The 16,028-nt window shown below is 49.9% G+C and overlaps 1 protein-coding gene across 4 annotated transcripts in view; it reads left to right on the plus strand.

Moving 5' to 3' along the window:
* Positions 1-16,028, plus strand: part of LOC110514101 (trinucleotide repeat-containing gene 6C protein) — a 78,568-nt gene that overhangs the window by 52,148 nt on the left and 10,392 nt on the right. For all 4 annotated transcript variants that reach the window (XM_036941648.1, XM_036941649.1, XM_036941647.1 and 1 more), the window contains 10 exons: positions 1,820-4,456; positions 7,428-7,628; positions 10,949-11,184; positions 11,499-11,556; positions 11,713-11,864; positions 12,212-12,370; positions 13,071-13,211; positions 13,593-13,712; positions 13,986-14,069; positions 14,448-14,688. In XM_036941648.1, the coding sequence (XP_036797543.1) occupies positions 1,820-4,456; positions 7,428-7,628; positions 10,949-11,184; positions 11,499-11,556; positions 11,713-11,864; positions 12,212-12,370; positions 13,071-13,211; positions 13,593-13,712; positions 13,986-14,069; positions 14,448-14,688 (4,029 nt within the window). The remainder of the gene's footprint in view (positions 1-1,819; positions 4,457-7,427; positions 7,629-10,948; positions 11,185-11,498; positions 11,557-11,712; positions 11,865-12,211; positions 12,371-13,070; positions 13,212-13,592; positions 13,713-13,985; positions 14,070-14,447; positions 14,689-16,028) is intronic.

Here is a 16,028-nt window from a genome sequence, read left to right on the forward strand (position 1 = left end):
CTGCCCTTTTCTCCCTCCCTCTCTTTCTGTTTTTCCATTTGTATATAATCATTGGAAGAAGCCTAAGCTCTGCAGAGAGTGAGAGACAGACAGCCAGCAAAAGCTTGCAGACAAACAGCATCTCTCCCCATTTAAAGATCAGACAAAAGCAGACGCTGTGTGTGTGCAGTCCGTTCCGCTCACACATGCATGTGGAGACACACCCAAAACAACGAGAGGGAACTGACGCGGCGGCAGAGTGATTACCACGGCTTTTGGACTGACTCACTTCTTATGCACCAAGCTGCTTCAGGGGATAGTTCTAGAACTGTTGTTACCCAAGCCTCTCTCAGCAGTGGTTTCTTTATTGGAAGAGAAAGAAATCCTACTGTTTGGGTTTGAGGAGTAGAGGCAGTAGAGCGATTTGAGGGGACTGGGAGGCAATTTTCTGTACAGCAGGGGTGCAACGTTACGAAACATTCAGATATAAATGTTGTATTGTGTAGTTTAGGTACTTGTGTTTGTCATATCAGCTGTACACATCACAATGATGCCGGAACAAATGTAAAGTGTTTCACCTAATCGAATACACTCCAGGGCAGAGTGGTTATCAGTCGAGCCAAATGTTTGTGAAGCTGGTGTCAGGACCAGACTGAGGCTGAACTGCAGGACTCAAGGGGTCAAGGGTTAGGACTGAGGATGGGTGTCTTCGGATCTGCCGGTGGACTCCACCTAGGCCTCCCACTTTATTCCAAGATGGCTGCAACTAGGGTAAAGCTGTTGCGATTACTAGGCTTGGGTGATATACCGTTAATACTGTATACCGGGGTATTTGGAAATATGCAGAATAAACAGAACTCCCACAACATTTCAACCAGGGTTGGACAGTAGACAGATTGTCATACTGTACCATACCGGGGTATACTGTATTACCAGAAGTGCACACAAGGGGGAGCTATTTAGTTATCAAAATAATGACACACAAAATCATTTAGGCAACCGGGTTCTTGATCCAGGAGGGGATTGAATGTCTCTGCTGTAACCAAGAAGCTTGATCTTAACATCGAGCCACTTAGCTAACAAGTTAGCAAACCAAATGACATCTTATAGTTTTACTTAACTTATAGTTAGTTATACGCAGTGGCGTATTCGCACCGAACTGTTCTGTACGGGGACCTCGGTTCGGTCAGTACTGTGAACCTGAAATGAATACAGAAAACCAATAAAAACACTAGCCTATACCTACACTGAGTTGTATGCCATCGCCTCGTGAGTAAATTTGAGCTGAATAAACATTGTAGGCTATTAAAACAAGTACAGCCTATGCGCACGTTGTAATCGAAATTCTAATCTTAACTGGCTGATTTTAAAACTATCCTTTTGTGAGGCGCAGCCGGGAACTGTGTAGATGGGGACTGGTGGGCTCCAGAAGCCAGAATTGAAGGGTCCTCCATCATCGGTTAAATCTCCAGTTTGGGAACATTTTGGCATATACACTACCGGTCAAAAGTTTTCAACACTTACTCATTCAAAGGTTTTTCTTTATTTTTACTAATTTCTACTTTGTAAAATAATAGTGAAGACATAAACTATGAAATGACACATATGGAATCATGTAGTAACCAAAAAAGTGTTAAACAAATCAAAATATATGTTACATTTGAGATTCCTCAAAGTAGCCACCCTTTGCCTTGAGGACAGCTCTGCACACTCTTGGCATATGTTTAGATGTCAACTGTTGTCATGTTATCTTCTAGGTATGAAGACAAACTAACCTTGTCCCTTTCTCCCTCTCTCTCCCTCCATCCTCTCTTTCTCTCCATCCTCTCTCATCCAACAGAGCTGCCCCCACAGAGTGGCCCGGGAGCCCATTATGAGAATCCCCATTGGGGACACCAGCCAGCCAATCGGAGTGCCACTTCCGCCTCAGCGTCGGCCAATCACAGTGGCTGGGATACAGTGATCATCGACGAGAGCGACACCGAGGCCTGGCCCTCCATTTCCCGCAGCAGCCAGAGCCAGGGCCCTGCAGGAGGATGCCCCTCGGACACTGACCCGGCCAGCAGCAGCAGTATGAGCATGGCCACGGGGGCCAACGGCCAGACAGGCCACTTTCCTGCCAACTACCCCAGCAGCAAAGGAGCCAGCTCTGGGCCCGGCAGCTCAGCCAATCACCCTGGGGCAGGCACGGTCGGCATGGCCTCCAGCCAAGGAGCAGCCAATCGGGGCTGGGGATCTGGTCCCGGTCCCTCCTCCCATGGCCCTCCTCAGTCCTCCTCTGTCGGGGGTGGGGAGGGGAAGAGTGATGGCCCAATGGGAGGAGGAGGAGGCAGGGGTTGGGGCTCCTCTTCCTCCACCACCTCCAACTTGAACCTGAACCCCAATGCCAACCCTTCGGCCTGGCCCGTTCTGGGGCACGACGGGGGCGGAGGAGCGGGGGCAAGCAGCTCAGGGGGAGCCAACCCCAATCAACCCCCTTCTTCTCAACCCCCTCCAAACCTCTGCAACCCGCCAGGCACCTCTCACGCCCAGGGGAACGGCATCAGAGGAGGATCCATGGTGGGGGGCACCAACGGCAACCTTCCGGTTGGGGGAGGCAGCTCCTGGGGAGAATCATCTGAGCCACACCCATCCTCATCCACGAATGTGTCTTTCAGCTCAGAACCTCAGAACCTTAACACTGACGGACCAAATCATACTAGCAAGCAACAGGAGCCCCCTATCCACAGCGTGTCCGGCTGGAGTGGCCCCTCCGGAGGTATGGGCTCCCTGGGCCAGCCTCCTCCTGGAGCTTCCCAGCTGGTCAATGGAGAGGATGGCAGCACCGTCTGGGGCAACAATGGAGACTCCAAGTCAGTCGCCTCCTCCGCGGAGCCTTCGGGCTGGGACTCTGGGGCCGGGGGCTGGGGGAGCCATGGAAGCAGTGGTGGTGGAACCTCTGGAGGCTGGGGAGGCCAGAGCAGCAGAGACGCCTGGGGGAAGCAGCATTCTGGCGAGGTCCAGGGGGGCTGGGACGCCCCCAGCTCTCCTCCCCAGCAGGCCAGATCCTGGAGCACCCGAGCCCCTAGCACCACGGCGGCCAGCGAGGGCAGCAGCGAGGGCATGGATGGAGAGGGACACTCCCTCCGACAGGACCGGTCGTCCAGGGATGAGCCTGCCCCCCTGCTCCCAGCCCCTGACCTGGACCCCAGGGTGCTGTGCAACACAGGCTGGGGCCAGACCCCCGTCCGCCAGCACACGTCCTGGGACATGGAGGAGGCGGCACGCACCCAACGAAAGGCAGATGCTGCCGGGACGGACTCTTGGGGAGGCTCCGGCCCCAACACTCCCACCGAGCCAGCCCAAGGGCCCTCCAACCCCAGCCACGGACCCCCTCATCGGGCTGACCCCAAGAGCGAGGGTCCCGGGCCTGGTCCTCAGGCTGCCCCTGGCTGGGGTGGTTCCAAGCCTCCAGCCAGCCAACCCGGCTCTGGCTGGGGTGAACCACCGAGCAGCAAGAATCCCCCCAACGGTCCTGGGGGCTGGGGGAACCCCCCACCAGGAGGCCCCGGGTCAGGCCCCAACATGCCCAAAGCTGGGAACCAGTCCTGGGGTGCTCCAGAGGAAAAGTCCTCAAGCTGGGATGGTTCCCACGGCAAGGCCCCCAAGCCCCAGGGCTGGGGAGATGGGCCCAAGCCGCCCCACAGCGGCTGGGGCAACAGCGCTGGAGGAGGGGGCAATGGAGGAGGGGGGGACTGGAGAGAGCCTGCAGATGGCAAGAAGAGCAGTCCCACCACCAACCCTCCCTGGGAGGGAGAAGGAGCAGGAGGCTGGAAAGAGAGCAACCGAGGCTGGGGAAAACCTGGTCCGGGGATGGGGGGAAATGTTGGTGGAGGCTGGGGGGAGCCAGCGATGGCCCAGCAGCGCCCAAGTTGCCCTGCCCAAGGATGGGGCGGCAAGCCCCAGGAGAGCTCCAACGGCAATAGCGGAGGAGTTAGAGGGAGCATGGGCGGGGCAGGAGGTGGAGAAGGGAGCATGGGATCCTGGGGAGGCCCTGGCCCCGTGAAGCCCAGTGTATCAGGCCGGGAGGGCAACGGGGGAGGAGGAGGGAGCAAGCAGGACCCCTCAGGAGGAGAGCCCACAGGGTGGGAGGAACCTTCCCCACCCTCCATCCGACGCAAGATGGAGATTGACGACGGCACCTCGGCTTGGGGCGACCCGGGCGCCTACAACAAGACGGTCAACCTCTGGGACAAGAACAACCCTGGGGGAGGAGGGCCACCCCAAGGTAGACCCCCAGGGAACGCCCCCGCATGCCCCCCTGGAAACAACAACAACCACCCACCACATCACACCTACCACGGCCCCCCACCACCCCTCCAGAGCCATGGGGGCCACAACCCCCAGGGCCCAGGCCAGAACAGTGGGCCCATGGACACAGCCATGCCTCACCAGACTGCGCCTCCACCACACAGCAGACCACCCCTCATGGGTCCAGGTGAGAAGACATACTCTATGAATGGACTGCTTATAGTGTTACTGTGATTGTGTCCTTGATAATCTTGTGTTTTGACAATGCCATCTAGCTTTTAGATCAGGAGTCTTATGAAGTTGTGAAGCGTCCTGCAATGTTGGGTTTACGTTTTGCACATGTAGTCATGGGAGGAGAACCGTGTTGGGTTTACGTTTTGTACATGTAGTCATGGGAGGAGAACCGTGTTGGGTTTACGTTTTGTACATGTAGTCATGGGAGGAGAACCGTGTTGGGTTTACGTTTTGTACATGTAGTCATGGGAGGAGAACCGTGTTGGGTTTACGTTTTGTACATGTAGTCATGGGAGGAGAACCGTGTTGGGTTTACGTTTTGTACATGTAGTCATGGGAGGAGAACCGTGTTGGGTTTACGTTTTGTACATGTAGTCATGGGAGGAGAACCGTGTTGGGTTTACGTTTTGTACATGTAGTCATGGGAGGAGAACCGTGTTGGGCTTACGTTTTGTACATGTAGTCATGGGAGGAGAACCGTGTTGGGTTTACGTTTTGTACATGTAGTCATGGGAGGAGAACCGTGTTGGGTTTACGTTTTGTACATGTAGTCATGGGAGGAGAACCGTGTTGGGCTTACGTTTTGTACATGTAGTCATGGGAGGAGAACCGTGTTGGGTTTTCGTTTTGTACATGTAGTCATGGGAGGAGAACCGTGTTGGGCTTACGTTTTGTACATGTAGTCATGGGAGGAGAACCGTGTTGGGTTTACGTTTTGTACATGTAGTCATGGGAGGAGAACCGTGTTGGGTTTACGTTTTGTACATGTAGTCATGGGAGGAGAACCGTGTTGGGTTTATGTTTTGTACATGTAGTCATGGGAGGAGAACCGTGTTGGGTTTATGTTTTGTACATGTTGTCATGGGAGGAGAACAGTGTTGGGTTTACGTTTTGTACATGTAGTCATGGGAGGAGAACCGTGTTGGGTTTATGTTTTGTACATGTAGTCATGGGAGGAGAACAGTGTTGGGTTTACGTTTTGTACATGTAGTCATGGGAGGAGAACCGTGTTGGGTTTACGTTTTGTACATGTAGTCATGGGAGGAGAACCGTGTTGGGTTTACGTTTTGTACATGTAGTCATGGGAGGAGAACAGTGTTGTGGGTTTTACAAACCTAACAGGCAGAATGAATTCACTGTGCCAGGCCTGATAAAGATTTGTTGTTTTGTTAAAAAGCGGCATCTTAAAACCGTTGTTGCAGTTCAATCAACTGTTATTATACTGTGAACACACAAGAACAAGGAAATAGTTGTCTGTTCTACCTATGACTTAACACAACATCTTGTTAGGTGGCGCACAGCGAACACATGCTTGGCTCCAAAACGTTGATCCGTTTAAAGGTAAAACCTTGCCTCTTAGATTTCCATCTAAATGAAGAACCAAATTGGCGAAAGCGATGCCAGCCCGCCCTGACCCCACCCCCTTTTACTTCTCTGAAGCTCGCTCTCCTCTGATTTCACAACAACAACACGGGCGCCCCCATCTGTGTGCGTAACTGTGGCAACCTCACGTGGGCACACGTGGCGGAGGAAGCCCAAGAATGCTGTTTACTAACCCGGCTTGTGAAAATAGCGATTGGAGCCACAAAACGTTTGAGCTGTGGAGGAAGTGTGTGATTATAGGAGTAACCACCATCTGTCAGTAGTTAGAGGAGGAGAGAGAGAGCGAGCGGGAGGAGGAGGAGGGGGGGGGGGGGGGGAGGAGGAGGAGGGGGGGAGAGCGGAGGAGGAGGAGAGTGGGAGAGAGAGCGGAGGAGGAGGAGAGTGGGAGAGAGAGCGGAGGAGGAGGAGAGTGGGAGAGAGAGAGGAGGAGGAGGAGGGGGGAGAGAGGGAGCGGAGGAGGGGGAGAGAGGGAGAGTTTAGATCCCCTGCTGGTTCTGGCTAGTCACTGCCCCATATGCTGCTCTTTTATGCACCACAATCAACCATGCAACACACAATAATACAATACAAGTTTTGTGTCCATACAGTATACACTGAAATATGTCTTTAGTTTCCTTCACTCCTTTCCCACATAACCCTGATACTTAAAATGACAAGCTATTGATTTCTTTAACATCAGTGGTCATGACGGAAAGGAGATGAGGAGATAATCATAACTGAGAGAGTGAAATCTGATCCAGGAAGTAGACCTCTTGGAGCAATAGACAAACTGGCACAGGCAGAGATGGGGCTGCCTGACTTTCAGCCAGGCCAACTGGTTACCACAGACAGGGCCAAGAGTTAAACAGCCTCCTCTGTCCTGGACTGGCCAAGGTCCAGCCTGTCCTGCATAAAGGGGCATTGTAGAAACCAGGAAAAGGTTAGGAATGGTACATTTTAGCAATATGATTTTCTTCTATGTTTTTGTTACACTGTGACTGTTTAAACTTAGATTTAGAACAAGGATGCACACAATGTTGAAATTGACAATACATGCATTTTGTTAGGTGTATGAATGGCAGTGCAGGGGTTTCTCCTGTAGGATCAAAAACAAATCCCATGCACTGAACACAACAGGTGTGTGTAGACGTTACAGTGAAATGCTTACTTACAAGCTTACTTAACCAACAGTGCCGTTTTAAGGAAATAAGACTTAATTTAGTAAATATTTGCTTCAGAAAAGTACATAAAAAAGTAACAATAACAAGATTATATACCGCGGGTACCGGTACCGAGTCAGTGTGTGGGAGTACGGGGTAGTGGAGGTAATATGTAGGTAGGGGTAAAGTGACTATGCATAGATAATAAACAGAGGGGCAGCCATTTGATTCATTGTTCAGCCGTCTTGTGGCTTGGGGGTAGAAACTGATAAGGAGCCTTTTGGACCTATAACATGTGAACAAAATGGACCTAAGGTTCCAGAGCAAGAGTTTGTTTTGGGTCCGTTGTTCTCTGTACTGTTATCCAATCCACGTGTGCCCTCAAAGTCATCCTGTTCCTAGGCTGGGGGGAGCCTTCCAGTGCCCACCCCAAACCAGAGCCCTCCTGGGGGGAGCCTGCTCCCCCTCTGGTCAGCGTGGACAACGGGACCTCCGCCTGGGGGAAACCCACCGGGAGCCATGGGGGCTGGGGTGTGGGTGACAACAGCCCTGAACCCTACAGACGGGGCAACCCACCCCTTGGATCTGCACCTTGCAAACCAGGTGAGAAGGACTCTAGTACTTTTTATAGATTAGATCAGATTTTTCCTGATTAATTGAAATTGCTGATGTTTTCACTATGGCTGGGACCTCATGACATTACAAAATGTTTAACATTTGAGTCATTTAGCAGACGCTCTTATCCAGAGCAACTTACAGTAACAATTAGGGTTAAGTGTCTTGATCAAGGGCACGTCAACAGATTTTGCACCTAGTCGGCTCGAGGATTCAAACCAACAACCGGCAGGCTACGCAAGGTAGCCTAGACCTCTAGGCTACCTGCAGACACTAGACCTCTAGGCTACCTGCAGACACTAGACCTCTAGGCTACCTGCAGACACTAGACCTCTAGGCTACCTGCAGACACTAGACCTCTAGGCTACCTGCAGACACTAGACCTCTAGGCTACCTGCAGACACTAGACCTCTAGGCTACCTGCAGGCTACATTGCGTGCTGATGGAATCATGAGAATCACAATACATGTCCTATGTGTAATATGAATTGATACTGTGATTTTATTGCGATTCGATGTTCCAAACATATTGCTCACCGTATGTCTGCTGCAGAGGAACAGGAAAGCCATGAGAACACGTTTTGATCAGTCATGGAAATAAAATTGCTGAAAACAAATTGACTCCCTATTTAGTATGCAGCTACACTGACCTCTGGTGGCAGGCTGAATACACAATGTATTCTCCAATAGTCTTTCTTTATGAACTTTACCAGTGCATGGCTGTGCTATACTAAAATAAGTCTAAATCAACTGACAATTCAAACACCCCACTGTCAGAACCAATACAAATACCCCACTGTCAGAACCAATACAAATACCCCACTGTCAGAACCAATACAAATACCCCACTGTCAGAACCAATACAAATACCCCACTGTCAGAACCAATACAAATACCCCACTGTCAGAACCAATACAAACACTCCACTGTCAGAACCAATACAAACACTCCACTGTCAGAACCAATACAAATACCCCACTGTCAGAACCAATACAAATACCCCACTGTCAGAACCAATACAAATACCCCACTGTCAGAACCAATACAAATACCCCACTGTCAGAACCAATACAAGTAGCCCACTGTCAGAACCAATTCAAATACCCCACTGTCAGAACCAATACAAATACCCCACTGTCAGAACCAATACAAATACCCCACTGTCAGAACCAATACAAATACCCCACTGTCAGAACCAATACAAACACTCCACTGTCAGAACCAATACAAACACTCCACTGTCAGAACCAATACAAATATCCCACTGTCAGAACCAATACAAATACCCCACTGTCAGAACCAATACAAATACCCCACTGTCAGAACCAATACAAGTAGCCCACTGTCAGAACCAATTCAAATACCCCACTGTCAGAACCAATACAAATACCCCACTGTCAGAACCAATACAAATACCCCACTGTCAGAACCAATACAAACACCCCACTGTCAGAACCAATACAAACACCCCACTGTCAGAACCAATACAAATACCCCACTGTCAGAACCAATACAAATACCCCACTGTCAGAACCAATACAAATACCCCACTGTCAGAACCAATACAAATACCCCACTGTCAGAACCAATACAAGTAGCCCACTGTCAGAACCAATTCAAATACCCCACTGTCAGAACCAATACAAATACCCCACTGTCAGAACCAATACAAGTAGCCCACTGTTAGAACCAATTCAAATACCCCACTGTCAGAACCAATACAAATACCCCACTGTCAGAACCAATACAAATACCCCACTGTCAGAACCAATACAAATACCCCACTGTCAGAACCAATACAAACACCCCACTGTCAGAACCAATTCAAATACCCCACTGTCAGAACCAATACAAATACCCCACTGTCAGAACCAATACAAATACCCCACTGTCAGAACCAATACAAATACCCCACTGTCAGAACCAATACAAACACCCCACTGTCAGAACCAATACAAATACCCCACTGTCAGAACCAATACAAATACCCCACTGTCAGAACCAATACAAACACCCCACTGTCAGAACCAATACAAACACCCCACTGTCAGAACCAATACAAACACTCCACTGTCAGAACCAATACAAACACTCCACTGTCAGAACCAATACAAACACCCCACTGTCAGAACCAATACAAATACCCCACTGTCAGAACCAATACAAATACCCCACTGTCAGAACCAATACAAACACTCCACTGTCAGAACCAATACAAACACCCCACTGTCAGAACCAATACAAACACCCCACTGTCAGAACCAATACAAACACCCCACTGTCAGAACCAATACAAACACCCCACTGTCAGAACCAATACAAACACCCCACTGTCAGAACCAATACAAACACCCCACTGTCAGAACCAATACAAACACCCCACTGTCAGAACCAATACAAATACCCCACTGTCAGAACCAATACAAACACCCCACTGTCAGAACCAATACAAACACTCCACTGTCAGAACCAATACAAATACCCCACTGTCAGAACCAATACAAACACCCCACTGTCAGAACCAATACAAACACCCCACTGTCAGAACCAATACAAACACCCCACTGTCAGAACCAATACAAACACCCCACTGTCAGAACCAATACAAGTAACCCACTGTCAGAACCAATACAAACACCCCACTGTCAGAACCAATACAAACACTCCACTGTCAGAACCAATACAAACACTCCACTGTCAGAACCAATACAAACACTCCACTGTCAGAACCAATACAAACACTCCACTGTCAGAACCAATACAAACACCCCACTGTCAGAACCAATACAAACACCCCACTGTCAGAACCAATACAAATACCCCACTGTCAGAACCAATACAAACACCCCACTGTCAGAACCAATACAAACACCCCACTGTCAGAACCAATACAAACACCCCACTGTCAGAACCAATACAAACACTCCACTGTCAGAACCAATACAAACACCCCACTGTCAGAACCAATACAAACACCCCACTGTCAGAACCAATACAAATACCCCACTGTCAGAACCAATACAAACACCCCACTGTCAGAACCAATACAAACACCCCACTGTTAGAACCAATACAAATACCCCACTGTCAGAACCAATACAAACACCCCACTGTCAGAACCAATACAAACACCCCACTGTCAGAACCAATACAAACACCCCACTGTCAGAACCAATACAAGTAACCCACTGTCAGAACCAATACAAAAATATTACGTCATAATCAGTGGCAGCTGGTGACTTAAAACGTTGTGGATGAAAATGAATTTGAAAAGATAGTAACACAACATTTCCTCCTCTCCCTCTGCAGCCCCCAAATCTATGCAAGACGGCTGGGGTGGCGGTGGGGGGGAGGACATGGGTTTGTCTGGGGGCCAGTGGGACCCTGACGACGGGGACATGTGGAGCAGCCAGGCCTCCCAGGAGAGCAACTCCTGGGGCAACAGACCCAGGAAGGCCCCACCCAAGGGGAAGATTCCGGGCAAGCAGGAGGAAGCCTGGATCATGAATCGCCTGATCAAGCAGCTGACAGACATGGGCTTCCCTGTGAGTGCTGCTACCTGCTACTATCGCTGGAGTCAAACTCCACACTGATGTAATCTGTATACTTAGAAATCTGATAATAATATAACATGCCATTTAGCAGACACTTTAATACAACAGTGAATGCATATATTTTGGTAGCCCCTGCGGGAATCAAACCCCTGCGGGAATCAAACCCCCGCAGGAATCAAACCCCCCTTCCTGGCGTGGCTAGCTCCATGTTCCTACCAACTGAGCCACACAGGACCACACATACACATGCATGTTTGTGAGATATTTCTGCTGACAGCTGTTCGTGTGTGTGTGTGTGTGTCCAGAGAGATCCAGCCGAGGAGGCTCTGAAGAGGAACAACATGAACCTGGACCAGGCCATGAGTAAGTCTCTTCTCCCAGTCCTCAATACACTCTGTTAACTCCTTGTTCCTGATGCAGTCCATATCACTGTCACTGACTGTATCAGTGTTGGTGATATCCCTGTGTTCTCTCACTGCTCTCTGTTTGTCACTACTCTCGCTACTCTGTCTCTCTCAGGTGCTCTGTTGGAGAAGAAGACGGAGCTGGACAGGCGGGGGATGGGCATGTCCGACTACAACAACTGTCTGATCAACAAGGGGCCAATGGGCTGCCGGCCTCCCCTCCACTCCAAAGAGTCCTCCTCAGATCGCTCCCCTTTCCTCGACAAGGTAATGAATGACCCCTGACCCACTCCCCAACATCACACACTCCTATATTGTCCATGGGTTCTTCAATGAGAAGATGCTGTATAGTCAGGGCAGACTAGTGTTCTGGGGAACCATGGAAAATAACTTGTCAAGGAATCAACAAAAAAAAATATTTTTAAAAAGCGAACAATATAATACTGTACATCACACTGTTGTGTAACTCACTCAATAGTGTGTTTGTTCTGTTCTTCACTAGTTATGAGGGGACAGATTCTGTTCTGAACAGGGCAAGGTTCAGTTTCTATGTATCCACCCATTGAGAGTGTAATGGTGACGCTCTCCCTCTGTGGCTGTCTGTGTGGGCGCAGGACGGTGTTGGTAGCCTGGTGGAGGACGTCCATACCTCCTCACCGTTTATGCCTTGTTCCCCCGGCCCCCTCGGCCTGAAACTCCCCTCCCTGCCTCTATCCAGCCAGGGCCTGGGCGGCCCACAGGGCCTAGCCATGCAAAACTTGAACAACAGACAGGTAGGCAGCACACTGTCTACGGCTATGTGGGGTTTAGACAGCAGACAGGCAACAGGCAGGTGCCATAAGCAGAATTGGGGGTAATGTGTAGTTGAATGAAAGACTGCTAGGAGAAGATAGGAGTCTGAGAAGAGGAAGGACTGGTTGGCACACTGGTAGGCAGAGAAGACTGGTTGGCACACTGATAGGCAGAGAGGACTGGTTGGCACACTGATAGGCAGAGAGGACTGGGTGGCACACTGATAGGCAGAGAGGACTGGTTGGCACACTGGTAGGCAGAGAGGACTGGTTGGCACACTGATAGGCAGAGAGGACTGGTTGGCATACTGATAGGCAGAGAGGACTGGCTGGCACACTGATAGGCAGAGAGGACTGGTTGGCATACTGATAGGCAGAGAGGACTGGTTGGCACACTGATAGGCAGAGAGGGAGATGGATGGATGGATGATGGACGGACGGACTGGCAGGGGACAGACAGAGCTAGAGGGAGCCTGTATTTAGGTTTAGATTTTGGGCTTTTGTCTAGCCTGTTAAATCTCATTGGACTTTTTATGAATCTAAATGAAAGTTTATTGGTCACGTGGCTGTAAACGGTTCAGAGACATGCAGACTTGCAGTTCTTCCTCAACAGTGCAGAATAGTGGGTCCCTATCATCATGCTGTTCCACCCTGGTTTCCACCTCCCTCTCCTCCCTCCCAGATGCAGAGTGGAATGTTGGGCAGTAGCGGTGCAGCACAAGCCCGGGCCATGCAGCAGCCTCCTCCTCAGCCGTCAGTGCCGCCTCTCGGCTCCTCCCAGCCTAGTCTACGCGCTCAAGTGCCTCAGTTTCTCTCCCCTCAGGTACACACACACACAACATGGAACAGGGTTGTATTCATTATGGGAAAACTGTAAAACGGTTTTCAACGGACAGTGAAAGTGAGAGGTTGTTATTAGACAAGTTCAGGTAGGGAGGGATCCTTGTTTGGATTCATTGTCTCGTATTTAGTGCCTAATGAATACGACCTGGGGAATACCACACACCTCTCAGCCCCCTCCAAGTATCTCCTCTCACTCACACACACATACAATCATATATAGAATCATACACAGACACACACACATTTTTCAGCTCCCCTCAGCATAGTTTACGTGCATAAGCGCCTCAGTCCTGTCTACCATTTTTCTCGTACTTAGTTTATGGTTTCTAAAACCAAATCTTTTGGTCTCTCTCTTGTCCAGGTTCAAGCACAGCTCTTACAGTTTGCAGCAAAAAACATTGGTCTGAATCCTGCACTTTTAACCTCACCAATAAACCCTCAACATATGACCCTTTTGAACCAACTATACCAGCTGCAACTGGTGAGTCCTCATCTGGTCTCCTCTCAGTTTACTTTAGGACTCCTCCATATAAACACTATGCAGATACACTCTGTACACGCTTATATCATACACTTCTCCACTGCCTCGTTGCCTTAGAGATGTGAAAAACCCTTGGGTTTTGACTGATCGCATTCTGTAGCAACTAGAAAATTGTGTGTGTGTGTGTGTGTGTGTGTGTGTGTGTGCGCACACGTGCATATTTCTGTACATATGTGTCTGTGGATTTGTGTGTAAACGTGTATTCCTCTGCAGGCGTACCAGCGTTTACAAATTCAACAGCAGATGTTGCAGGCGCAGCGTAATGTTTCTGGTCCCATCCGACAGCAGGAGCAGCACGTGAGTGTCCCTCTGTGTCCCTCTGTGTCCCTCCCTCTCAGATACAGCCCACTAGTTTCACCCAGCTCTGCCTGTCATATCTACTGATCCTGAACCCGGCCAGGCCTCATACTGGGGTAAAACCCAAACGTTTTACCATTCTACTATAGCAGAGGGGGTGTATGTGCTTTGCGGACATACCTGGGTTCCTAGCCTGGTGAATTTGAGAACCTGGGTGGTTAATCCCTTGTAGAAGCAGATGTATGTATAAGGGGCTATACTTGCCCTTCTCTCGAGCAACTGTCCCATTGAACTTTTTTCCTGTGTTCTCTGCTGGCTCACAGATAAACTGACCACCAGCTTTGTGTCTCTCTCTAATGTCACTTCCTCTTCCTGCAGGTTGCACGTACAATCAATAACATGCAGCAGCAGATCCAACAGCACCAGAGACAGCTGGCCCAGGCCCTGCTGATGAAGCAGCAGCAGACCCTCGGCTCCCTCTCCTCCTCCGGCCTGCACCACGGCCAAGGCAAATCAGCCCTGGACTTGTTCCCAGGCCACCCCCAGGCTCCGGGCCTACCCGACCTGCAGACCAAAGAGCAGCAGTCGTCCCCAAACTCCTACAGCCCCTACCCTCTCTGTGAGTGGGAACTCTGTTCCACAATGTGCACAACACATACAGTGGGGAGAACAAGTATTTGATACACTGCCGATTTTGCAGGTTTTCCTACTTACAAAGCATGTAGAGGTTTTTTAAGTAATTAATTTGCATTTTATTGCATGACATAAGTATTTGATACATCAGAAAAGCAGAACTTAATATTTGGTACAGAAACCTTTGTTTGTAATTACAGAGATCATACGTTTCCTGTAGTTCTTGACCAGGTTTGCACACACTGCAGCAGGGATTTTGGCCCACTCCTCCATACAGACCTTCTCCAGATCCTTCAGGTTTCGGGGCTGTCGCTGGGCAATACGGACTTTCAGCTCCCTCCAAAGATGTTCTTTTGGGTTCAGTTCTGGAGACTGGCTAGGCCACTCCAGGACCTTGAGATGCTTCTTACGGAGCCACTCCTTAGTTGCCCTGGCTGTGTGTTTCGGGTCGTTGTCATGCTGGAAGACCCAGCCACGACCCATCTTCAATGCTCTTACTGAGGGAAGGAGGTTGTTGGCCAAGATCTCGCGATACATGGCCCCATCCATCCTCCCCTCAATACGGTGCAGTCGTCCTGTCCCCTTTCCACCTCCATGCTTCACAGTTGGGATGGTGTTCTTGGGGTTGTACTCATCCTTCTTCTTCCTCCAAACACGACGAGTGGAGTTTAGACCAAAAAGCTCTTTGTCTCATCAGACCACATGACCTTCTCCCATTCCTCCTCTGGATCATCCAGATGGTCATTGGCAAACTTCTGACGGGCCTGGACATGCGCTGGCTTGAGCAGGGGGACCTTGTGTGAGCTGCAGGATTTCAATCCATGACGGCGTAGTGTGTTACTAATGTTTTTCTTTGAGACTGTGGTCCCAGCTCTCTTCGGGTCATTGACCAGGTCCTGTCGTGTAGTTCTGGGCTGATCCCTCACCTTCCTCATGATCATTGATGCCCAACGAGGTGAGATCTTGCATGGAGCCCCAGACAGAGGTTGATTGACTGTCATCTTGAACTTCTTCCATTTTCTAATAATTGCGCCAACAATTGTTGCCTTCTTACCAAGCTGCTTGCCTATTGTCCTGTAGCCCATCCCAGCCTTGTGCAGGTCTACAATTTTATCCCTGATGTCCTTACACAGCTCTCTGGTCGTGGCCATTGTGGAGAGGTTGGAGTCTGTTTGATTGAGTGTGTGGACAGGTGTCTTTTATACAGGTAACAGGTTCAAACAGGTGCAGTTAACACAGGTAATGAGTGGAGAACAGGAGGGCTTCTTAAAGAAAGAAGTCATTCTTACTGGTTGGTAGGTTTTCAAATACTTATGTCATGCAATA

The sequence above is a fragment of the Oncorhynchus mykiss genome, chromosome 13, assembly GCF_013265735.2.
Source record: "Oncorhynchus mykiss isolate Arlee chromosome 13, USDA_OmykA_1.1, whole genome shotgun sequence".
In the NCBI taxonomy this organism is placed as follows: domain Eukaryota; kingdom Metazoa; phylum Chordata; class Actinopteri; order Salmoniformes; family Salmonidae; genus Oncorhynchus; species Oncorhynchus mykiss.